At 50.3% G+C, this 24,985-nt stretch overlaps 1 protein-coding gene across 1 annotated transcript in view; it reads left to right on the forward strand.

Annotated features, from left to right (window-relative positions):
• Window positions 1–24,985, forward strand: part of LOC308556641 (bifunctional heparan sulfate N-deacetylase/N-sulfotransferase 3) — a gene marked incomplete at its 5' end in the record, with an annotated part of 73,183 nt that overhangs the window by 40,147 nt on the left and 8,051 nt on the right. The window contains 7 exons of the mRNA XM_081136065.1: window positions 4,016–4,144; window positions 7,922–8,104; window positions 10,788–10,884; window positions 13,984–14,107; window positions 17,485–17,659; window positions 20,642–20,812; window positions 22,311–22,420. Coding sequence (XP_080992191.1) covers window positions 4,016–4,144; window positions 7,922–8,104; window positions 10,788–10,884; window positions 13,984–14,107; window positions 17,485–17,659; window positions 20,642–20,812; window positions 22,311–22,420 — 989 coding nt within the window. The remainder of the gene's footprint in view (window positions 1–4,015; window positions 4,145–7,921; window positions 8,105–10,787; window positions 10,885–13,983; window positions 14,108–17,484; window positions 17,660–20,641; window positions 20,813–22,310; window positions 22,421–24,985) is intronic.

The following is a 24,985-nucleotide window of genomic DNA, read 5'->3' on the forward strand; positions in this document are numbered from 1 at the left end:
CATCAGCCTAATTCCAAAACCAGATAAAGACACTACAAAGAAAGAGAATTACAGGCCAATATCCCTGATAAACATAGATGCTAAAATCCTCAACAAAGTATTAGCAAATCGGATCCAGCAATATAATTAAAAGATGATACACCATGACCAAGTGATATTTATTCCAGGGATGCAAGGCTGCTACTATATTTGCAAATCAATAAAAGTGATACATCACACAGACAAACTGAAAGGCAAAAATCACATATCGTATCAATAGATGCAGGAAAAGCATTCGACAAAATCCAACACCCATTTTGATAAAAACTCTCAGCAAAGTGGGAATAGAGGGATCATACCTCAACATAATAAAGGCCATATATGACAAACCTATAGCCAATGTCATACTTAATGGACAAAAACTAAAACTGTTTCCTCTAAGAGCAGGAACAAGACAGGGATGTCCACTTTCACAACTCGTATTGATGATAGTACTGAAGTCCTAGCCACAGTGATCAGACAAGAAGAAAACATAAAAAGCACCCAAATTGGAAATGAGAAAGTAAAACTGTTATTTGCAGATGACATGATATTGCACATAGAAAACCCTAAAAACTCCACCAAAAAACTACTAGATTTAATAAATGAATTCAGCAAGGTAACAGGATACGAAATTAACACCTAGAATCCATGGCATTTTTATATACCAACAATGAACTCTCAGAAGGGAAACTAAAAAACAATCCCATTTACCATTGCAACTAAAAAATTAAGATACTTAGGAATAAACTTAACCCAGGAGCTAAAAGACCTGTAATTGGAAAACTACAGGACACAGAAAAAATAGAGGAAGATATAAACAAGTGGAAGAATATACCATGTTCATCGATTAGAAAAATTAACATCATTAAAATGCCCATACGGCCCAAAGCAATCTCTAGATTCAATGCAATTCCTATTAAAATACCAAGACATATTTCACAGGTCTGGAACAAACACTCCAAAAATTTATATGGGACCAAAAGAAGACCCCCAAATAGCTGCCCCAATCTTGAGAAAGAGGAACAAAGTTAGAGGGATCACAATGTCAGATACCAAGTTATACTACAAAGCCACTAATCAAAACAGCCTCGTACTGGCACAGGAACAGACATATAGACCAGTGGAACAGAACAGAGACCCCAGAAATCGACCCACGTCATTGTGGTCAGTTAATATTTGACAAAGGAGGCAAGAGCATACAGTGGAGCAAAGACAGTCTCTTCAATAAATGGTGCTGGGAAAATTGGACAGGTTCATGCAAAAAAATGAAACTAGACCACCAATTTACACCATACGCAAGAATAAACTCAAAATGGACTAAAGACTTAAATATAAGTGGCAAAACCATAAAAATCTTAGAAGCAAATATAGGCAGCAAAATCTCAGACATGTCTCGTAGCAATATGTTTGCCGATCCATCTCCTAGGGCAAGAGAGACAAAGGATAAAATAAACAAATGGGACTGCATCAAACTAAAAAGCTTCTGTACAACAAAAGAAACCATCAAAAAAATGAAAAGGGAGCCCACTGTAAGGGAGAACATATTTGCCAATGACTCATCTGATAAAGGGTTAATATTCAAGATATATAAGGAACTCATACAACTTAACAAAAGGAAGACCAACAATCCAATCAAATGGGCAAAGGACCTGAATAGACACTTCTCCAAAGAGGACACACAGATGGCCAAGAGACACATGAGAAAATGCTCAATGTCACTAATCACAGAGATGCAAATTAAAACCACAATAAGATACCACCTCACACCTGTCAGAATGGCTCCATCAACAAATCAACAAGTGCTGGAGAGGATGTGGAGAAAGGGGAACCTGGTGCACTGCTGGTGGGAATGTAGACTGGGGCAGCCAGTATGGAAAGCAGTATGGAGCTTCTTCAAAAAATTAAAAATGGAGCTGCCATTTGACCCAGTGATCCCACTTCTAGGAATATATCCTAAGAATCCTGAAACACTAATCAGATAGAATATATGCACCCCTTTGTTCATAGCTGTGCAATTCACAATAGCTAATACCTGGAAACAGCCCAAGTGCCCATCAGTAGATGAGTGGATACAAAGCTGTGGGACAGTCACACCATGGAATACTATGCAGCTGTAAAAAAGAAGGATCTCGTACCCTCTGGGACAGCATGGTGGGTCCTAGAGAGTATTATGCTAAGAGAAATAAGCCAGTCAGAGAAAGACAAATACCACATGACCTCACTCATATGTGGAATCTAAAGAACAAATAAACTGATGAACAAAATAGATCCAGATACGTAGAAACATGGAACAGACTGGAATCTCAGAGGGAAGGCAGGGGTGGGGGAGTGGGTGGGGAGAGAGTAATCAAAGAGCTTACATACTTATGTGCACAACCCGGGGACACAGACAATAGTATCAGGAAGGCCTGGGGTGGGGCGGATGAGGGGTGGAGGGGATCAGTGGGGCGGAGGGAACTGTAATACTTTCAACAGTAAAGATAAATTAAAAACAAACAAAGCAAAAAACCCAGTAGCACTAGCCTGGACTTGCATAGAATTTAGAATAAGTATTAGATGATGAATGAATTCTCAATAACGCTTTAATTCCCAGACAACAACACTTCCGCGAACTGCTGGGGAATATTTATAATCCAGCTGGCCTACCTCTGCCTGCCTTTGCCCCTAGTTTTTTTATCACTGACTTTGTGCATAACATTATGAGAATGAGCAGTGCTTCTAAACATAGACGTTCTCAGAGCTACTGCTCTGTGATGAAACTGAACTTCTTTTAATGATTCCGTCAAGATAAAGGAGCTTCCATGGCTAGAAATCTACCAACCTAAATAAACTATATACAGTTTTAATTTATACAGCAATGTGTGACGTGTTGGTTGAGCTGCGAAGTACATTTTCTAAGAAAACTCCTCAGGGACTGGACTAAAAGTTATTTTAATACACATTAAAATTAACACAAAGAACCAGTAGATTTGCAGACGGTTGCAGAGCGTGGGACATCCTCTATGGGTCATACTTTGAGAGCACTTACCGAACCAAATGTGCTTTAAGAATCAAGACAGAAAATGCAGACCCATCTGCTTAGGCCAGTAAGCAGACGGCCGCCTGTGAGTTCTGTAGGACGTGTGTCCCGCCACCGGCTGGTCACTAACTTTCTGCTACTTCAAGAGGATAATGACAGGTTGTTAAGAAGTCGAGCTGTAAGATTCCACCAAAGGCCGTGCCCCCTGCCCAGCTTCCCTCCACGCTGGCAACTGTCCCCCACCGATACCAGGGAAGCTGTGAGACCCTGGAAAATGTCTTCGTCACAAACGTGCATAATTGAAGCAAATGATAAATTTCACATACAAAGGAAGGAAAGAAGACGTTTACTAAGGGGCCTTCTATGATTTTGACAGTTTCTAAAGTTACCTAATGTGTATCTCTCCCACCTCTGGCACCGACCAGCAGGACTCTGAGGGGATCTGGGCAGTGGCCACAGCCTTAGGGGCCCTTCCCACCAGAGCAGAGCCGAGGATTTGAGTCTCCAATGTTTGCTCTAATTCAAAAGGCCACTTCCCAAGAACGGCACGGAGTTAAGGATTGACGTCATTTTCTAAGACACGCGTGGGATTGGGCGGAAAGGATTAGCCTGGGAACTTCCTCCTGCAGGAGTCACAAGGCAGCACAGGCCCCTCCTGGTTTTTTTAGGTCTCATGTTCTTCTTTTTTGTTTTATTTCTTAAGATGCTGGAACATAGCAGGTTTTGTAACAAAAGCACTGACTCTGGATTTAAAGTAGATACGTGTCTAAAATAACTCACTGCCCCTCCTAGATTTAGAACATTTCCTCGGCGGTCTCCATCCAGCGTCCCTGCTGGACCCATGTCGTCCCCATGTTCCTATAATTGAATCGTGACGCCAGCTTGTGCGCTGTCTTCTGTGAGAAAACAAAGCTGGGTTTCAACACGCCAGCGGGTGGGAAGGAACTCTCTGCTTACTGTTCATTCTCCCTTCAGGTTCTCCCAAGACAAACCTGTGGCCTTTTCACTCACACGATTTTCTACAAAGAGTACCCCGGAGGCCCCCAAGAGCTGGACAAGAGCATCCAAGGGGGAGAACTGTTCTTCACGCTGGTCCTCAACCCAGTAAGTACCTCGGGCTCCACATAACTAATGAGAAGTGAAGGGGCAGCTGCCAGTCCCCCTCATACCACAAACGCGTGAGTGATTCTGGTTTTCGCAGCAGGAATCATCCAGTTCTTCTAACTTATCTATTACTTACAAATGAGAGGATCTTCAGGATCACCTTATATGGCTTTCTGATCTTTTTTCTCAATTCTGCGAGTAACACACAGGCAAAGACTGAAACCAGTGCCTGATTCTGAACTGCAGACTCGGCCCATATGTGCTATTCTAACATTTCCACCAACAGTTTTAAGACCCCTTAATCTATAACCTATAAAACTCCGATGTTTTAAACTTCCTTTCATCATAGAGCAATAGGACTACGAACAGATAATCATCTATTTGACTCAACCCATGGTTGCTTTGACACATAAGCAATTCTTCATGGTATTGTAATTCTAGAACTTTCTATTCCAAATTAGTTCCACACAATGTGGAAGAAATTCAAAATTGGATCATTCATGTACAATAGATTTACAAGAAATATTATACATTCCACTAATTAAAACCCAAATTATTTCCTTAATTGAAAAAAAAAAAATCTTGTAGTAAAGCTTGTGTTAATCTCAGATACTAATTTGGACCAAACTAACTGCCCAGACTCCCTGAATGTTGAGCCAACTTTGCTGCTTTTCAGGCCTTTGTCAATAAATCTGGCAATTCCGTCTGTCTTGATGAGGAGATCCACAGGGGGGAAGGGGAGAAGAAACCTTCCCACAAAACTGTTTTTTTCTGATTCAGAGAGCTTTCAGGAGACAGCACCTTCCCATAAATGCTGGGATTTATAAATAAGTGACAGACCGTCAGACACTATGAGGCAGGCAAGGGACCCGCGCTGACTTATCCGCACCAGCTCCAGTTTGCGGCCGCCTGCAATCCCTGGCGATGTGGGTCGGAAGCCACTTCTGGACGCAGCCCCAGCCTCGCCGAGGGAGGCTGCCGCCTTCTTTAGCGCTGGCCGCCCGGCAGGACAGGCGAGGGTGACGGCCAGCTTCCCGTGAACTCTCCATTCCCGAATTCAACGTTGGGATACAGTTTGTGTGGAAGACAAAGAGCGATCCAGGTGCAGGCTGGCGACTTAGCAGGTGACCTTCTTCAGGTCAGGATGAGAATGGAACTGTGATGGGATTAAAGTAGACATTAGCCACAGGAAACATACGGATTTTCATGATCGCGGATTTGAAAGATAGCACCAGAAGCTTCCCTAACCCCCGGGCCTTGATCAGATGCCCATTTTCTGAGAAACCGAATGAGTTTGTTGTTTACTGTCAAAAGGTAGATGTGTACTGGAAACAAACCTTTGGTTCCTAAATATATTCAAATACATCTGAGTTGAAAAGGAAAATACAAGCAGGACTTCGTTAATGCATTTTAAAGTTTTTCTTCCCACGGGCCACGTAATATCAAGGGGCTGCCATACCCAGCACCTCTGAGGCTTCAGGTAAGCCAGTCACAGCGAAGGTCACAGGCTCCTCACACAGACCAGCCCTCCAGCCTGACGCGTTCTGCCGTTAACCCAAGCACTTCTCATTGGTCAAGAAGAAAGTGTCAACCAAGTGAATTCAATACTCACGGTTCCGAGGACAGACGTCGGCCCCATCCAGGAGAGAGAAAGCCTTCTCCGCACAGAGCTGCCATGTCACAGGCCAGCACCCTCTGATGGGCGCAGGGATTTTCACTGATGGACTCTGAGGTTCAGGTGTCCTTAGGAGGTGGGCCCTCAGGCTGTCTGAACCTGGGGCCCTGAAGAGTTCAGACCTAAGTCTTTTTCTGATTCTAAACTGAGCAAGCAACTTCCTGATCACACTTTACTCTCAGTCCTACTGTAGGAAAGAATGCGTTGATCCTAAGAGCTGGGACAGTAATTTGCGATGCACTTTTATAAATCTCTTGACGGGTGAACAGCTGCCATGTACCCTGACTGCCAGGAAAGGAGCCTCTCATTGTGCAGATTCTAATATTTTGGTCCCACTACAATTCCCCATTTTAAACTGAGAGCTGACGTTCTGGTTTTATTTGTCGGTTTTGTGATCTTTGCTAACTTGATCCTGCCCTTGGAAATGGAGGCCCTCTGCCTAACTAAAAGCTGAAGAGCAGACCTAGCGGCTCCTGGTTACTGAGGTGCCGTGGAGCACTTGCTAGGACCACTCACAGGCGGAAGCGAGGCTGGTGGTGCAGCTCCCGGGACGGTGGTGCACGGAGGCCCGTGCTCTGTACCCACAGGACGCGCGTGGCCTCGCCCTGGCTGCTCTCGGCGCCTCCCTGTAATGGGTGCGTCGGGAGCCCGCTGTTTCCTGTGGAGGCTGGAAACTGTCAAGGCAGAGTTTAGAGACAGCCTCCCAGAGCTCTCGTCCATATGTCAGACTAAACTTGATATGAAAAATCGTATTGGTTTCCAGCTTCCTAGAGCATCCAAAAGGGAAAAATGGAGCCCAGCCTTTAAAAATATAAAAAGCATCTGTCTGCACAGGAAATTCTGCTCTGATATTTTGCAAATGATGCCCACTTATATTTACAAGAGAAATCAGATCTCACGAACTACGTAGGCAGTAACGAATGCATCATTTTGTTCAAAATGTAAAAATATGGATTGGAAATTCTGACAGGCTGGCCGGATGGTGCACGAAGTATCCTTGTGCCCAGACCTGGCCGGGGCTGCCTGGCATGACCGGAAGGAAGCACCAGGGTGACCAGTGAGAGGACATGGGCTGTGGCGTCAGGCTGCTCACGCAAGCCCATCTGTCAGTGTACTTACCCCTTGAGCTTCACTCTGGTCCCACACGAGTTCCTCGCAGGAAGACTTGGAGCCGTGTCACTAACTGTCTGGCACGGAGCATTCTGACGTTTGACTTCTCCTTGGCTCCCTCTTTCCTCTCTCTCTCCTATCACAAACGGATTACAGTGGGCCTCGCAGAGAAAAACCGCACTCCGGGAACAAGAGCCACGGGCCTGCTCCGTACGGGGGCAGCGAACACATCCTACGGGCGCTGTAGCGACCTCAGCGTGTCCTTGCCCCCGAGAGGCACAGACACGGCAGGAGCTTGCTCGCCCGGCCCTGCGGGTGGAGGGGGCCCGGCAGCCGCTTGGGAGACGTGAGCACGCGGACGGCCCGTGTGCAGCTAGAGTCCCGTCTGTCTTCCTCTCGGTGGCTAACCCTCGGGGGCCAGAGGCTGGCTAGCTGGCCTGTGCTTCCCTCCACGCCCCCCGGGACAGCGCAGGGCCCTTCCCTCCCCCAGAGCGAGGCGAGCGCAGATCCGCACATTCTCTCCCTGTTGGAGCGAGGCGGGGCTGCAGGGCACCGCTGTGCGTTACCAGCTCTGTTCAGCTAATGCTGTGCTGACGGTTCGCGGATTGTTCATACCCACTAAGTACATTGAAATTACAAAGTCCCTGCTTCCTGGGATCCCCTCTCTGAGTGTGAGTAGTCCACATGCGTGAGGCCATCGGATGTGACCATCAGGGTAAATTATTCACGTCATTCTCCCCGCACCCGCATGGGTACATGGCAGCTGGATTCATTCGTTTTGTTGTGAAATATATTAAAATCTCAGGGAAAATGCTCATCCGGTCTTGCTAAGAACGCATCCCCTGGCACGTATGAACATGAGACTGTTTGGTCTGTCCGAAATTCAAAAGTGTGTCATGAGTGGGTGTGAAAAAGGAGCAGCATTGAGGCCGTGGCTCTGCCCCCGGGGGTGAAATACCGCGTGCACACTGACGTCCATTTCCCTTTTCCAGATCAGCATTTTCATGACCCACCTGTCCAACTACGGCAATGACCGGCTGGGGCTGTACACCTTCGTGAACCTGGCCAACTTCGTGCAGAGCTGGACCAACCTGCGGCTGCAGACTCTGCCCCCCGCGCAGCTGGCCCGCAAGTACTTTGAGATCTTCCCGGAGCAGAGAGACCCTCTCTGGCAGGTGAGACCGGCTCAGGGACTGGCGTGACTACCCCACGAGGATCCCCCGGAGCCCTGGGTCGTTCAGACCTGAAAGGTGGAGGCGCGGGGTGTGGGGCGGGGAGCTCATGCTTCTTGGAAACGTTAGTGGGTTTGAGAAGCCACTTCTCCCTGAATTGAGGCTTCGCTTCCTGCTTCCTGGTGGCCGGTTCCCTGTCCCCACGCCCAGCAGGAATGCCGGAGTCCCGAAGCTCCGTGCAGGGTCGAGTGGATGTAACGGTTTCGGTGGAGGGTGAGGGGTCGGCGTGCAGACTGAAGGGTGAGAAGACAGGCAGCAGGGTGGGCGTCAGGCAGGCGGCCGGCCCGTCCACCTTGAGCACCTGCCCACCTCCAGGGACTGAACACACTCAAGGGACAGGTGAGGAGAGTTCAAACTGGTGTCAGCCTACAGAGCCACGGGGCAGCCGGCAGCTGCAGGATTCGGGCATCTTTCAAAAGTATTACTCGGGAGTGGACGTGGCAAAGTTACTTGAGCCTCTTAATATCACATAAATATGGGATCTTCACACTGTTCTAGGGATAACCAGGGTCCCAAAGCACATGCCCTTCTGCACCTGGAGTTGCAGTAACACGCTTTGAACTTAACCCCCCCTCCGTGATCTGGGAAAGCAGCAATCTTAGGAAATAACTACATAGTACTTCCTGTGTCAGACTAGGTTCTGTACAGTGTAACCCATTTAATCCTCACAACTACCCTATGTGGTAGGTACAGTCATCCCCATTTTACAGATGGAGAAACTGAGGCACAGAATGGCTGAGACACTTGAGCAAGGTCACCCAGCTAGTGAGTGGCAGGTGGGAGTCCGTTCTGGGCCATCTTCTCAGAGGCTGTGCTGTCAACCACTCTCGTAAGTGCCCTTGGAGCGGGACAGTAACACTCGCCCCAGGCAGACTCAGTAAGTCCCACAGACTGAGTTTCAGTAAGCTCTGAGCTCCAGGTTTAATTCACTCAATGCTGAACCTGAGCTAATTACTCCTGAGCACGAACAGAGAACCCCAAATGAGACACAAGTACACAGTTTAGTAGGTTAAAGTAGGTGGTTGTGGAATTATCACTGCATATAACACACATCTTTTACATCTTCTAATCTTTTAGTCTTTTTTTATCTTAGCCAGAGGAAGGGAGGAAACAGGGAGGGAGGGAGAGAGAGAAACATTGATGTGAGAGAGAAACATGGATCAGTTGCCTCCCACATTCGCCCTGACTGGGGATCTAACCCGTAACCTGGGTATGTGCCCTGACCGGGCATCGCACCCGCCACCTTTTGGTGCATGGGGCCAGGGGTGACGCTCCAACCAACTGAGCCACCCAGCAGGGCTCTTTTTCATCTTAACCGCTACAAAACATCACCAAACGTTAGCCACTGGAAAGACATGCAACTTTCCTACAGTTTAAACCTTATTTTTAAACTGAAATCATTACGGTTTCAGGTGACAGGTTTGAAACCACTATTTTTCTAGAACAGCAGCCAACAAGAATACCCTCACGATACTCTTAACACCTGCTGCTTATTGTAAATAGGCAGAAGGTGTGTTTAACTACACATGTCTCCAGCACTGACAGTAAAATAGAACGTTCCTGTCCACCCATTTCTAAACCAGGAGGAAAGGGTACTGCAAAGTCTTCACATAATATGTACTTTACAGTTTAAATTAAGGATGTTCTACAGCCACAATTTCCAGCTGCTGTGCCGCAGAATCCTTAAAGCATGCAAGACCTGACTGTTTAGTCAGGCACTGACCTCTTTTCCCTTAGACTGTCAAATAAAAAAATGACAACGGCCAACACAATAGCCATCCAGTGTGAATGAATTAAAATCATACCTATTTTTTGTCAGATCAACAGAATATAATATTTTTGTGTGTTCCACAGAATTTTAGTAATTAGTTTATGTGCCATGAGATGGAAAAGTTTGAAAATCGCTGGTCTAGATAGATCTTGCACGGGTCCCTAAGGTCATAGTTCACCCTCATTTTCCCATTTTGCCAAAATGTAGTGCTTTTTAGCACCATGGTCTGTAAAGTTATAGGTTTAGATACACATTTACTGACCTTTGGAGGCCGCTGAAAGAAATCTGCTGTCCCTTCAAACAGTATTATTATGGCCAGATCTGTGTTCCTCTGACGTGCAGCAGTCACTTAGAATAAACCCTGACCCCTTCTACAGTTCAGCTACCCCTGAGGGCTGAGCTTGGATCTCCTTTTAGGTCGGCATGGAGCACAGTATCTGCCCAACAAGCTCATGATTTTAACACACTCGCACATGCATGCATGCACATGCACACACATGCACACTCACATGCATACACATGCCTACACACACACATGCACACAGGCCCACACACGCACACAGGCACACTCTCATGCACACATGCACATGCACACATACACACAAGCACAAAACTGCCCACAGAAAAAGAAATACTGCAGCTCAGAGCTATGGGGGCCTCTCAGCAGAAGTGTGTCCCCTCCTGCCTGCTCAGCGGACACTCAGCCTCAGGCCGAAAGGAGCGGTTTGAAAGCGCCCACGATGCCACTTCGCGGCTTGGTTCCCGGGGGTGGTTTTTTAAGGCCAGGGGTGGAAAACTCTAGCACACAACAGACACTCAATAAGAAGAACCATCTCTCATTCCTCTCCCACTCAGAATCCTTGCGATGACAAGCGCCACAGAGACATTTGGTCTAAAGAGAAAACCTGCGACCGCCTACCAAAGTTCCTGGTCATCGGACCCCAGAAGACCGGTGAGGCTTTCACATTATGGTGACCCCACAGCTCGGCAGTCACCCCCAGTGTGACGCGCGGGTGGACAGACAGCCAGTTCTCACTGGTTCCCAGGCCTCCCGCCACCCTGCCGAGGGAGTGACACGTTTTCTCCTCTGACCACCTTTGCTCGGGTGGAGAACGTGTTCTCGCGCCTGTCGGGGTTGTTTATAGTGAGATGAGAAAAGATGCCACACAGTTTGAATATCCAGCAGGCAGTATGGTGGCCAAGTCACCTCTATCCGGAATCTCAGTTGAAACGCGTTGCTATTAATATTTCTCAAATGAAAACTGTGCATTTAGAAAGTGACTGGCAGGACGTCCTCAAGTCCAGATGGACACGATGAGTGTCTAGAACTATTATAACTCCCTTCCAGAAACACACCTCTTCCTGCCATCGAGCCATCACGGTTTATTTCCAAACTCTCTCCTTCAGGGACCACTATTGTCTAAAAGTCGAAAGGCATTTGACAAGCAGATTCCTAGACAGAAAAAACCTCTGTGCTGAGAAAGGTGTTTACTCAGACCCAGGAGAAAGCCTTTGCGCCTTTTCTCGGGCTGGTGTGCCATTTTTTTCCATAAACTTCTGGTTTCTGTAAGAATCAGTGTTAAAATAAAGCGCAGTGGACGTTTTAAAATGCCAGACGTTCATGTATCCTGCACGAGAAATTCTCTGGGGCCCTTGGATTCTGGCTTCACAGAAAACAGCCATTCAGGCCCCGCCGCCTCCCGAGGGGCAGCTCCCTTCTCCGCTCGCTCTACAGAGAGAACCGGGAGTTTCTGAGCAGTTTCACACGCGTCTCGGTCATCTGGGTGTGCGGAGACGTGGCGTGTTAAAACTAACAGAAATATAAAGACTGAACCTCGTGGGTGATTATTTGAATGTGTGTATCCACGACTCTATACACACGTGCACACACGCACGACACACACATGCACATACACGCACAGGACAGTTTATTCAGACCCAAGAATACTTGTAGGCAAAGATAGAATTCAGAAAACACAACTTAATTTTTTGACCACTGACAAATTACATCATGCCTTTTACCAACAAGTAGATCTAAGAATTAGATCATCTCCATTTTTTTCCGCTTGTCTTATTAATGCTGGTCCTGCTATTAAGGGCAAACAACATGATTTAATACAATTCTTAAAAATAAATTCAGAAAAGAATGCTTCCAGCTGATATAAGAAAGGAATTAATCTGCTTTCTCTTTCTCACATTCTAATGGCCATTGCTTTCTATCCTCGGGAGATTTTATTCTCTTTATTTTTTAAATGCATTTCTGAATTGTATCTCAATAAGTTGTTATTTTTGAAAGCCTTACTACTACTCAGATGTGGCTCTCTTCAGGTGCTTGCACAGAGGTTAGCTCACCTGCCCTGTGAAACCCTGATCGCCAAGCATTTCCCTCCCCACTAAAAAGATAGGACAGCGAAGGCTTAGGTTAGATAGTGTGTGTCCGAGCTCGCCCAGCTGGGGTGTGTGAGAAATAAAACTCCCGATCCTAGACTGACACCTGATTCTAAAGGACCGTGCTCTGGAAAGACTGCCTGCACTGCGGATTTCAAATAAGGGAACTTTTCCCCCAGTAAGTTTTAGATTTTGTTCCCCATTTCGGCTAAGTCGGTGATTTTCCATGTGCCGAATCCGAAGCCCTGGGATAGGGCGCAGCTCCCTGTGTGTTGACGAGCCCTCCCAGTGAGTGCGACGCTGGCTGGGGCCTGGGAACCACGGTGAAGACATTTTTACTTCGTATATCCCAGATCACTCTGTTTCAGTCCCTATGGTCGCCTCCGATGGCAGATAGAAGTTCCCCGTCTGCCTGAGCTCCCCTCTCGGGACACTGCCTCTTTCATTCATTGTTTCAGACAGTATTGCTGTAGACGATTATAAAATGCTTCTGTTGTAGTGATATGGCAGATTCAAGTACAGTGTGAGATAAGCTTATCGGAGAGGTAAGAAACTTCAAAATGTGGAACAGGTGGCGACATGTCAGTATTACGTAGAGAAATCAGAACAGTAATGTCCCCAAGTGGTCAGCCTACTCTGACTACCGGAGCCAGCCATTGGCCTGGAATACAATGAACAGGTCCAGCCCCATCCCGGCTGGGTAACAACGTAATCACAGCGGAGAGGGGGACCTGGAGGGTACCCTGCTCTCTCAGGAGTGCTGCACACATAGGCCAGGAACAGTGTCGCGTCAGCAGCTTGTAAGCACAGTCGCTGCTACAGACGCCTGAGGAGCTCCTCGGCAAGCTGAGCTCGGCCTCCCCACTTCCTCCGGCAGCAGGCTAACTGCGCGGCGCCCTTTAGCTCGTAATTTAGGCTCTAGAACACTAACTACAGTTCATGACATTGCTCCCTTTTTTAAAACTCACGCTCTTGATCCCCATAGTTACAAATCTATATGGATATCTGGGATATGCCTTTCTCTTTCAAAAAGTTCCGTAAGTTATGTCACTAAAAAGGGCAGCAATATTTTTTCAAATTTAGTAATTTAAACAATTTTTGCCACTACTCTTTGTAACTGTAGGTACATTTGAAGTGGAACAAACTTGTTGAGAGATTAAATTCTGCCTCAAGTATAATAAGTTTTCTTAGGCCTCAGGAAGCACTTTATGGGGAGCCCAAGTATTGACTTTGGTAATGTCATATCTTCTATTAAATAATGACACCGTTCATTCAAATAGTGCTTTACTCATATCAAGGTGTCTCTAGGTACAATATGTCTTTTTATCCTCAGAGGAAGCCTGTGAACTAAGCGAGGCAGGTGATTTCTTACTGACAAAGCCAAGACCAAGAGAAGCCAAAGTCAGAACCCAAATCGGTGACTGGGCTGGAGTCAAATGCCAGCTCTCAGGTCCCCACACATGCTCCGCTCACCTCACACCAGCTCTGAGTTTTAGCATCTACTGCTGTTTAAATGCTGGCTGGCTCTCCAGTTTAATTTGAAGAATACTTCTGCGTACCTGTCTGGCGCGTTGTGGTAGTTAGTTTATTAAACTTTGTAATGCTAATGGTAGGAAACTGTGTTTTCATTGAATTAATCTCTGAACCTCTCCTGTCTTTGCAGGAACCACTGCTTTGTATCTGTTCCTGGTCATGCATCCCTCCATCCTTAGTAACTCCCCCAGCCCCAAAACCTTTGAGGAGGTACAGTTCTTTAATAGAAATAACTACCACAGGGGGATTGATTGGTAAGATGGGTTATTAGTATAAATCTAAAAGTATATGTACTGTGCACAGTATAAAATGAGCACTCACATGTATAAACGTTTAAGTTTGTAGCCACAAGTAAATGTTACCCTCTGCGCCTTAGAAATTGATTGACTACATGAAAGATCACAGAAATTATTCATAACTTTTTTCAGTTGTTGCAGGGACTTGTCACCTCAAGAGGCCCACATGTAATTTCCATTTGCATTAATTATCTTTGATGGTAATTACAGATGTGAAGTCAGAGAGACTCCCGTAGCACCTAGGAGTTTCGTTCCTCTCCACTGTTAAGAAAACACTTTTGTGGCTTTCTCTCCTCATGCACTTTTCATTAAAGTGATGTTACCGTCCATATACATGATTTTCTATTTTGTTTTGGTATAAAAGGTAAATAGACAGAACTAGAAATGGGTACAAATCTCATGAGTAATGAAAGCCGTAAAAAATATCAACAATATACAAAATTGAACTGGCTTTTGAATTCATCTTAGAACTGTATCAGCCATTTGAGAAAAACAGTTAAAATTAAAAGTTAAAATGTCAAGTACACACAAAATACAGTGATGTAAATACAGCAGTGTAGTGGGAAAGACGTAGCAGGCATGTTAATCGTAAGGTAAATCTCCAGGCCTTGCTGTTTACGGTATGGATCCCGGGCAGGAGGTGGTATAGAGGAGCAGGATTCTTAGAATAACTGCAGAGCATGAGCCTAAGTGTTTTGCATGAATTTTAGCATAAAGAGCTCTTATACATTAACCTCTGCTGTCAATTCTATGACCTCAACTGTGTAAGTATCAACGCCCTCCAGGCTCGCTTATGGGTCGCGGGGGTGGAAAGGTAAAGAAATGGGCTGAGCACCACCTGAGCACCTACGAGCACTTACGTCCATTCCGGCTGTTACGTGCTTCCCTGCGGATTCCTCAGCACCCTGCCTGACGCTGCCTCCGTGTCCCATCCCACGGTGGTGGTGACAGTCCGGAAGGCGCCCAGGCATGTCGGCCTCAGGCGACAGGAGGCACTGGCACTGCTGTGGGGTGGAGAGGAACGCGATGTCCGGGCTCCCTGAGACGCAAGGTATCTGTGAGAATAACCAATTAAAAAGGAAAGCTGTTCAGGCGCCAGGGATGTGTGGAGCCTCGACGACGGGAAGAAAATCCCTTAAGCCGTTTATAAAGACGACAGGGAGAAGCAGAAAGCTGAAGAGCAATTAAAAATTTTAATTATAAGTCACTAAAAACACCCCAATTGCAAACACTGTTGACTGACAAATTATACGCGTATAAAAGGCAATTAGTGCAAATGACAGATAATAGTAACTGCAGGTGTCAATCTGTGAGCGACGACAACCAGGATGCCCTCCACGTCGCCTGGGTTTGGCCCTAAGACCAGCCTTCCCTCCAGGAGCCACCAGCACCTCCGCTGCCCCTCAGGGCCCCAGAGCCACAGGTTGGAGGTTCTGTGCCTCCAGGTGCCAAGGTCACGGGATGGAATCCACCCAGCAGTTAGTTCACCTGGACATGGATCGGCTTTTTTGGAGAACCAGGTAGAACCAGGGCTGCGTTCAAGGACAGGCAGCCGACACAGGCTTAGGGCACAAGCAAAGCAGGGCCAATGGAAGTTAGAAAACTCCGTCGCTGATGCAACAGCAAGAGTCATAGTCAGAAGATGTCAGAAAATGATTTGGGCATGAAGTCACGTCTGCTGGTTTGATGATTAGCTGCTGTGATTACGGGGGGTGCGGTGGGGTGGAGGGGTGCATGACAGCCTTGGGGTCCTGTTCACGTTAGAGCCTCTAAATGTCTTCAGATGGCTTTGAATAAAATCACTGAGAAATACTCGGGTCAACCCAAGTGGCAAATGTGGAGTGTAGGAAAATCACACTTTCTCAGTAAAAAAGCGCTGAGGTGTTATGGCAACAGTAAGGCTTGAGGCAGACATTCGCTTTTACCCTTTAAATTGCTCAACCACTCCAGTTTTTCTCTTTTCTGTCCTCACCAGAGGATATTTTTCCCATTGCTTTTCAGAGAGTGGGAGGGGGAGGGGGGCAGAAACATCGGTGTGAGAGAGACACATCAATTGGTTGCTTCCCCTACTCGCCCTGACTGGGGCCAAGGGATCGAGCCTGCACCCGAGGTGCGTGTCCTTGACCGGGAATGGACCCGGACACCCTTCGGTCCCCGGCGGATGCTCTAATCTCTGAGCCAAACTGGCTACGGCTAGTTTTTCACGAATTCTTTGGATAACCTGAATTCATAGTCTCCACATATGGACCTGTTTCTACCCTGGAAATATGAATGAATTCGATCTGTTTACTTGTTCGCCCATCGAACATTTTTCAAGGACCGATAAGTGCCAGCCGCTCCACGAGAAACACGTGGCCCCACAGGAGGCAGCAAGCGGGCCCTGCGGAACCAGCACCGGGGGTCCGAGATCCGGAGCGGCTCGCCCAGGCGGTTTTCAAGGCCAGCCCTGTTCCAAGGGTAAAGGGCCGCCAGGGAGGTGGACAGTTTTAGAAAATGAAAGTTGTCTGGATCCGGCAGCACCTGCCCTTCTCTGTGACCCGTGGAGCCTCCTTGGAATAAGCGAGTTTGAGACAAGCTTGGACCGAGTGAGAAACCACTAGACCCTTAGCTCCCCCGGAACAGTGTGAGCGGCTAAACGAACCTGTGGCCTGAAATTTGGGACCAACCAGAAATAGTAAAGACACCAAAACAGATCAGCTGATCCAATTTTACAGAACCTCATATCTCCTTCCCCAGAAAGGTTGCCACAATGATGGGTCACCACAGGCAATTTCCAGAAGACACGGGCGGCTTTCTCTATGGCCCTGAGTTTCTAGACGTGGCTTTGTTGTACCAGACAAACTGCTATATGCTGACTTGAGTCCCACCAGCTGCTCTCTCGTGTGAAAGAAAGAAAACGCCGCACTGAGAGAAGTCACAGCACGGTGCTGACGGCCCCTGTTCGGTAACTGTGAGCTCCCTGGTCTCCGCAGTCAGCCTCACGGTGGCCTGTGAAATGGAGGGGGGGTGGAGGGTGAGGCTTAGGAAATGTGAGAGCCCCCCTACGATTATAGGGCTGTTTGCTCACTCTGTCCACATCTTTGCTGCCCCCCCATGCCTTTTTCCCTGATACGAAGCAAAACGAGAAAATGTATTTATTTAGAAAAGCATCTTCAAGCGCACGACTAGCGCTCTGTGTATCTCCCGTCGCTTGTCACCGTGTGGGACGAACGCCTTGTAGAAAAAGGCTTTTGTTTGGGAAACTTGTAATGAACCTGTGGGACTCCTTTAAAGTCTTCATCACCAGGGGCTGTGTGTAAGCCAGAGTCGTCTTCTGAGAAATGTTCCTTTTCCAGGTACATGGATTTCTTCCCGGCCCCGCCCAACGTCACCACAGACCTTCTGTTCGAGAAGAGTTCCAATTACTTCCACTCAGAGGAGGCCCCCAAGAGAGCAGCTGCTCTCGTCCCTAAAGCTAAGATCATCACCATCCTCATCGACCCCTCGGACCGGGCCTATTCCTGGTACCAGGTAAGGAAACCCCGACAGAGCCCAGCGGGAGCAAGGATGCAGACTGGAGACGGTCGCAGCAGCCGCCACCCCTCGGGTTTTAATGAGAAAGATTTGCTAGGTGGTTGTTTTTTTTCAAATATGTCTTTATTGATTTCAGAGAGAAAGGGAGAGGGAGAGAGAGAGACAGAAACATCAATGATGAGAGAGGCATTGATCGGCTGCAGCCGGCAACCCGGGCGTGTGCCCTGACCAGGAATCGAACCCCGATCGCCTGGATCCTAGGTTGATGCCCGACCGCCAAGCCACACCCGGCCGGGCAATATTTGCTAGTTTTTATACCGGCAGAAAAGCAAATAAATTTTTCTTTGTTGTCAGTGGAGAAACTAACTTTCTCCTTAAGGTTTTATTAATTTTGTACCCATTTAATTAACTTGTTGAATAAGATGCATTTACGCAACGAAGTTAAATTAAAACAACAAACAAAATGATGCCTGCTGGTGTATTCTGTGCTTCTGTATCGCTGCACTTCAAAAGTAAAATGTTATAATAATTCAAAATCCTTACTTTTCACCTAAAACATGTGTCACGCTGCTATCATCTGTTTTATGGCCGAGTATAATCTGTTCCCAGAGGCAGGAGTCACGGGTCTTCCCGGAAAAGGGCAGGGAGGCAGTGTTCCCAGCTTTGCCGCCACGAGGTTGTTCTCTGCGGCAGTTCGGCCTCTGAATGAGCTTAGCTGTGTTCCAATAAAACTTTATTTACAACAAGCGGCCAACCCAGTTTAGCCCGTGGGTTGTACATCGGTGACCCTGACTCGAGAAGAGCTGCAGTCACTGCTTGTACGGAGAGGCAGCAGCCACGGCGAATGCCAGGATCCCTCCTGGTGGAGGCCGCGCCGGCTAAGCCCGTGGAGCCTTCCTCGGACCCGCTGCCGGGTCCGACGCCGGGGAGGGCCGCACGCGCAGATGATCACTGAACTAGTTTAACAGACACTGATAACGACACTTACCGGTCCTGTACATTTTTGCTTTAATGAATCATTAAAAACAATAAGAAAAAACTGCCCAGTGATATTTTAATTACCAAGGGGAAAAGATTCGATAAAAAGCAGGCAAATGAAATGTCAGAACATAGAGTTAACGGAGTCGGTGCCGTGGCCTCTCGGACCCTCATTCGTCTTCCTGTTTGGTGACTTGGCAACACCTCCCTGATGCTGCGCGTCCGGCTGTCCTAGTGGCTGCCACGTGCGAAGCACTGTTCTGAGTCGACCTGAAGATAAATTAATAAACACGGACATTGCACGCGAGGCCGCTTTCAGTGTAACTGGAGAAACATGTAAATAACCCGTGTACAAATCAGGACACACAAAGTGACAGACAGAACCCCACCGAAGGAGAAAGCCCACCTGACGAAGACCCCGGGCACTGCAGATGGGGAGCCCGAACACCCAACAAACCACTGGGCACCGCCCGAAAGAACGGGAGGGTTTGTAAGGGGAGAAATTTAGGTGAAATTAAAATGGAGTGTTTGGTTGGCACAAAGCAGGGCTGTGTGCGTGTAAGAGGGTTATCAGGGCGGAAAAGCAGACTAAGGCTCCCGTTTCTTTGGAAATTATCAGGTTCAGATAAACATGGAATGTTGTGTCCAAAAGCCCCTTACCTGAAACTGGGCACCTGAGTGGCAACAAGGTGACCCGCATGGCTCCCAGCCTCCAGGTGAGACAGGGCTGCTCCTTCTCACTAGCAAGATTTCAAACAGGTAAATTCCCGACCATCCACGATATTAGAGAGCAGAGTTTCTCACACAGGGCCCGCTTGCTGGTGAAGGAAAGCCAGCTCCCCAGGCTCACAACAGGAAGAACACGACACCGGACAGGCTCTGTGGCTGGGCCAGGCAGGCGAGGTCCCACCGGCAGACAGATGGGGTCTCGGACAGGCACATGGATGGCAGGCCGCCTAACAGGGTGGGAGACGTCTAGGAGGCTGAAACCCACAACCGCACACCAGCCGCTCGCATCAAACTCCTGGAGGCACCTTGTAATCACAACAAACAGCAAATTGCAAATTGCAAATTGACGGATTCGACGTTGCATCACTTACCTTTTCCATCAGGTATCTGGAGAAGAGAGAAATGAGCCTTAATTGATTCAAAGAGAAAGAAGAAAATTGGAGCCTGGCAACCACTTAGCACCTGAAAAATTGAGACTTTGCTGAAAAAGGCAGTTTCCAGGCTGCAAGCTAACAAAATGTCCTAAATATGACAAATAAATTGCTCCGCCTGGCAGAACGCAGGCCTTGGCCAAGCCCCGCGGCCTGTTGCACCAGTTTGCTGCCCCTGAACCCTGAATATTTATGGGGCGATTTCCTCAACCCCCTGGACCCCTCCTGAGCCCGTAGGAAACTTTCCTGCTTGAGGTGCTGCTCTCTGCATTTTCTGTACAGTAAATTATCCTGATTCATCACAAAGGCTACCACTCAATAAAATCACCCCGGCTTCTAGACGCGAGGTGTGTGTGGTAAAGCTGTGGGTTTCAGACGGTGCACCTGTCCGGTGTCCAGCAGTTTCTACACTTACAGTAAGGGACAGGGCTTTTGTGACAGTGCATCCCATCCCCAGGGGAGCAGACTGTGGCAGAAGTGAGTTCCTGGGCTTGGTGACATTTGCTCACATGATAAATGGTTTTCTTATGGGCTCAGAGGGGGAGCTCATACAATGTCCAAGAGTTATTTTCAGAATGAAGTATATATACCAAAGAAAGGACTCCGTAAAGTTGGTTAAGGAATCCTATCAATAAGAATTCAGCCTCCACCAAAAATTGCCACAAGTGCTCTCTCCTGGGGGTCCTAGCTTTCATTCCTGATGCTCCAGGAAAAGTCCCCACCCTCTCTTACCTGTGAAACACGCCAGCGAGGTGCCCTTCCCTCACCCGAGACTTGTGAGAGGTTGACTTGTGATTACCAGTGCCTGTGGCTCAAGTTTAATCACCCCCTTTCCTCGTAGCACCAGCGATCCCACGAGGACCCCGCAGCACTGAGGTTCAGCTTCTTCGAGGTGATCTCGGCGGGGCCCCGTGCGCCCCCCGAGCTGCGGGCCTTGCAGAGACGGTGCTTGGTGCCCGGGTGGTACGCCAGCCACATCGAGAGATGGCTCCTGCACTTCCCCGCCGTCCAGGTAGGAGCGGTAAGAACCTGGCTTGTCACAGGCACATTGCACGGATGGCTCTGCCTCCGGGATAGAGGGAAGTTCTACCCATGAAAACAGCACCAGCTTCTACCCTTTACTTGTACGTAATGAGACAGGCAACGAATAAAAAATAGGCAGAGGTAGAAAAGCTGTTTAATTCTTTTTCTTTTTCTTTTTTAATCCAAGGATATTTTTTCCATTGCTTTTCAGAGAGCATGGAAGAGAGGGAGAGAGAGACATGGGTGTGAGAGAGACGTGTCGACTGGTTGCCACCCTCACCTGCCCGGACTGGCAGGGGATCGAGCCTGCAACTGAAGTACGTGCCCTTCACTGGGAACTGAACCTGGGGCGCTGGGTCCTCAGGCCAATGCTCTGACCACTGAGCAAACCCGCCAGGGCTGCTTCTCTCTTTTAGTATTTCAGGCTCGATCGCCCTGCTGTTTCCAGCTCACGCCATCCCTGAGGCTACGAGCTTTAGCAGCCCTGGTTCTTATTCCGAGAAGGAAGCTTGGGCGCCTCTTAACAAACAAGGCAGATATCATTTTGCTTAATTAATCGCCATTATTTCCCTTGCACCACCTTGCTGAATTTTTCACGAGTCCTTCGTTGTTCCTGGCTTCCTTGCGTCTCTCCTTGGCCGGGCATCCACCTCGATGACACAGTCAGGGCTGACACTGACGGGCCCACAGCAGTCCAGTCACGCCCGCCGTGCCTGTGTGTCTGCAGGCACGCTGTCCGGCCGCTCCCCCACGGGGCCGTTTGAACACATACTGAAGTTGCAGAAAATGAAAACTTCAGCCCCTCAACCACATGGCCCACATTGCAACGGCTCTGCGGCCACCTGGTGGACCCCCGTGGGCATGGCCATCCTCACCGATCGGTCTGCTGAGCAGCGCGGGTCTAGACCAAATGGAAACAATGGCGAGGAGGTGGAGAGCCCCCCGCACGGCAGGCCGGAGCCCTCCACCGCGGGCCCACCCTCCCTCGCCCGAGCCCCACAAACTCTTCCTCTGGTCGGCTGAGGAAGCACTGCCCACAGGCAGGTCTCTGGGAATCGTACCTTCTCCTCTAACGGGATTAGAGATTTCCGAGCCCTTGGCGGTGCTCCCCTCGGGTGGAGTCCCGAGAGTGATGGGTCCCCTGCGTCACCGCGCCAGGCCCTGTTCGAACCTTTCTTGTCTCTGCCCTGCCCAGTGCAGAAGGGGCGGCCAGTGTCCGGGCTCCCACGTGTGGTTTATAGGCATGATCCTCGGGCTGTCTCCATCCCTCGAGGGCTCCCGTTCTCACAGTGTTTGCAGGGCTCTCGGGTTACAAAGCAGGAGCACGTCCCAGTCCAGGCCATCGGCGGGGAGGCCCGGTTGGGTCTCACACAGCCTGTCGGTCCCTCCGCTCGAGCCGCTCGCCGGGAAAGCGGGGTGCGGGGATCCTCGTTGCACGTTGCGTCTTTTCTCAGCGCCTGCTGCCTTTCTCCCCCTTGGTAATCTAGTTGCTAATTATCGACGGGCAGCAGCTGCGAGCGGATCCTGCGACCGTGATGGATGGCGTGCAGAAGTTTCTGGGCGTCTCCCGTCATTATAACTACTCCGAAGCGTTAACGTAAGTTTATGTTCTGATGGGTTCATTGAGGTGTCGGCAGAGAACTGGGTTTAAAGAAGCCGTCGTTTGGTGACGCGAATGTCGCGTCAGCTGCTCCGCACACACCGAGCCTCATTCAGACTGACACGGGCCCCTGGGGAGTGACATTTCAACAGGGGCAAGGCAGCGCCCCGGTGCCCCGCTGATTCCTGTGAGAGGTCCCTCTGGGGGCACCCGACCCTCCAAAGGGCTGCTTATGCTGGGGGTGCCCAGCCTGTTCGCAGACAGCACTGGGCCTTCCTGGAGGTCTGCCCAGGTGACTCCCCAGCGTTGGTGCGCCGGTTCCTCTCTCCTTTCCGCGGGTTCAGGCAGCAGGGGTGGCCCCCAAGGCCGGGCGCGGGCAGAGGGAGGCGGGAGGAGGGGGGCGGGCAGAGGGAGGAGGGGGGCGGGCGCGGAGGGAGGCGGGAGGAGGGGGCGCGGGCAGAGGGAGGAGGGGGGCGGGCGCGGAGGGAGGAGGGAGGAGGGGGGCGCGGGCAGAGGGAGGAGGGGGGCGGGCGCGGAGGGAGGCGGGAGGAGGGGGGCGCGGGCAGAGGGAGGCGGGAGGAGGGGGGCGCGGGCGGAGGGAGGCGGGAGGAGGGGGGCGCGGGCAGAGGGAGGCGCGGGCAGAGGGAGGCGGGAGGAGGGGGGCGCGGGCGGAGGGAGGCGGGAGGAGGGGGGCGCAGGCGGAGGGAGGCGGGGGGCGCGGGCAGAGGGAGGAGGGAGGCGGGGGGCGCGGGCAGAGGGAGGAGGGAGGAGGGGGGCGCGGGCAGAGGGAGGCGCGGGCAGAGGGAGGCGGGAGGAGGGGGGCGGGCAGAGGGAGGCGGGGGGCGCGGGCAGAGGGAGGCGGGAGGCGGGGGGCGGGCAGAGGGAGGCGGGAGGCGGGGGGCGGGCAGAGGGAGGCGGGAGGCGGGGGGCGGGCAGAGGGAGGCGGGGGGCGCGGGCAGAGGGAGGAGGGAGGAGGGGGGCGCGGGCAGAGGGAGGCGGGAGGAGGGGGGCGGGCAGAGGGAGGCGGGAGGAGGGGGGCGGGCAGAGGGAGGCGGGAGGAGGGGGGCGGGCAGAGGGAGGCGGGGGGCGCGGGCAGAGGGAGGCGGGGGGCGCGGGCGGAGGGAGGCGCGCTGCTGCTGCTACCCGGAGGCAGACGTGTCTCCCTGTGTGACCTCCCCCTGGAGGTCTGACTTGTCCCCTGTCCTTCAGAAGCCTCAGCCCTGTTTGGTTTTCTGTCGCTGGCTCCCTCTGATTTCCTTAAGTAAAGACTCCACCTAGGCAGGGGCCGGGGTGCGGTGAGCCAGGCACCGGCACGGAAGGAGATGCACCCCCGAGGGGCTGTGCCGGTGCGGGAGGGTGTCTCTTTAAACGTGTGCCCCCTGCTGACCGCAGCCCTGGCTCGGGGCCTCACCGGGCGTCTCAGATAAGTCCTGCATCTCACTGTGTCCATGAACAACGAGCGGTTGGCCGTCACACTGACGAGGGCCGTGCTTGTTCCTATGTCACAGGCCTGGAGCAACTTGCAGATACTGAGCTGGATGGGCCATGACCCGACTCTCACAGCAATATATATATTTAATTGTAGAGCCATGGACTGCACCTTAAAGAAACTGGAAAGGACTGTATTGTGGAATTCTTCCATCACGTTTATCAATATAGAACTCAGTCTACAGATTGGCTGATGCTCTCTCTCCGTGGTGCCCTTATTTTGTAGCATTTAGGCAGGATCCACCTCCCTTTCTGCAGCCCCTAGTGAAACATCAGCAGGAAAACACCCAGAGCTGCTTACGTCTGGCAGGAATCACGTGCAGGGACACGTGGGAGAGGGACGTTCGGTTCCGCTGACCGGGGAGCAGGTGGAGCTCGAGTCCCGAGCTTCCCTCCTGAGAGGCGGCTCCTGTGCTGGCGCGATTAGCCTGCCGGCCCGTGAGGTCCACCCCACGGCACTGCGGGAGCTGAGGCCTCGGGTCAAATGCGCACGCGGACGCCAGCCAGAGGCGCCTGACTCCCAGCTTGACAGTGACGAGAGCCGAGTGGCTTCAGTTTGCATTTAGAAACTCAAGCCCGCTGTCTGCTTCATAGTTTCCTAAGTACCTCCCAGAAGAGAAAGCTTTTCTTCTCTACAGTTTTCTGTTTCAAGTTGGCCTATCTTGGGTTTGTGCATTGTGTTTCCAAGAGCAGTGGAGTGTCCGACAGACACGCTCCCTTTTCTATGGAAGGTCCCCCACCTGCACGCCCGGTGTTTCTTTGTCCCTCGGCACCCAGCTTGGCTGTGAGCCTGGCCCTGTCCTCCTCGTGGGGAGAGAGGCGTGGGGAGGGGAGGGGAGTAATATCCACGCCGTGTGCTGGGGCGCAGAACCCAGCTCCCTCTGCGCCTGGGGTGCGTCTGGCGAGGCTTCCCCGCCACACGACGCCCTAGCCTGGCAGCTCAGGGAGACCAGCAGCAGATTAGGGACGTGTGGCCTCCGGAGGCGCAGCCTCTGGTCAGGGGCGGCCTCTCGCCGCCCGCCGCCGTAGAGGTAATGTGCCGCGCCACGCAGCTTCTCATTCGTTGTCTCATCG

Source organism: Miniopterus schreibersii (assembly GCF_964146895.1).
Source record: "Miniopterus schreibersii genome assembly, chromosome: 4".
Classification (NCBI taxonomy): Eukaryota; Metazoa; Chordata; class Mammalia; order Chiroptera; family Miniopteridae; genus Miniopterus; species Miniopterus schreibersii.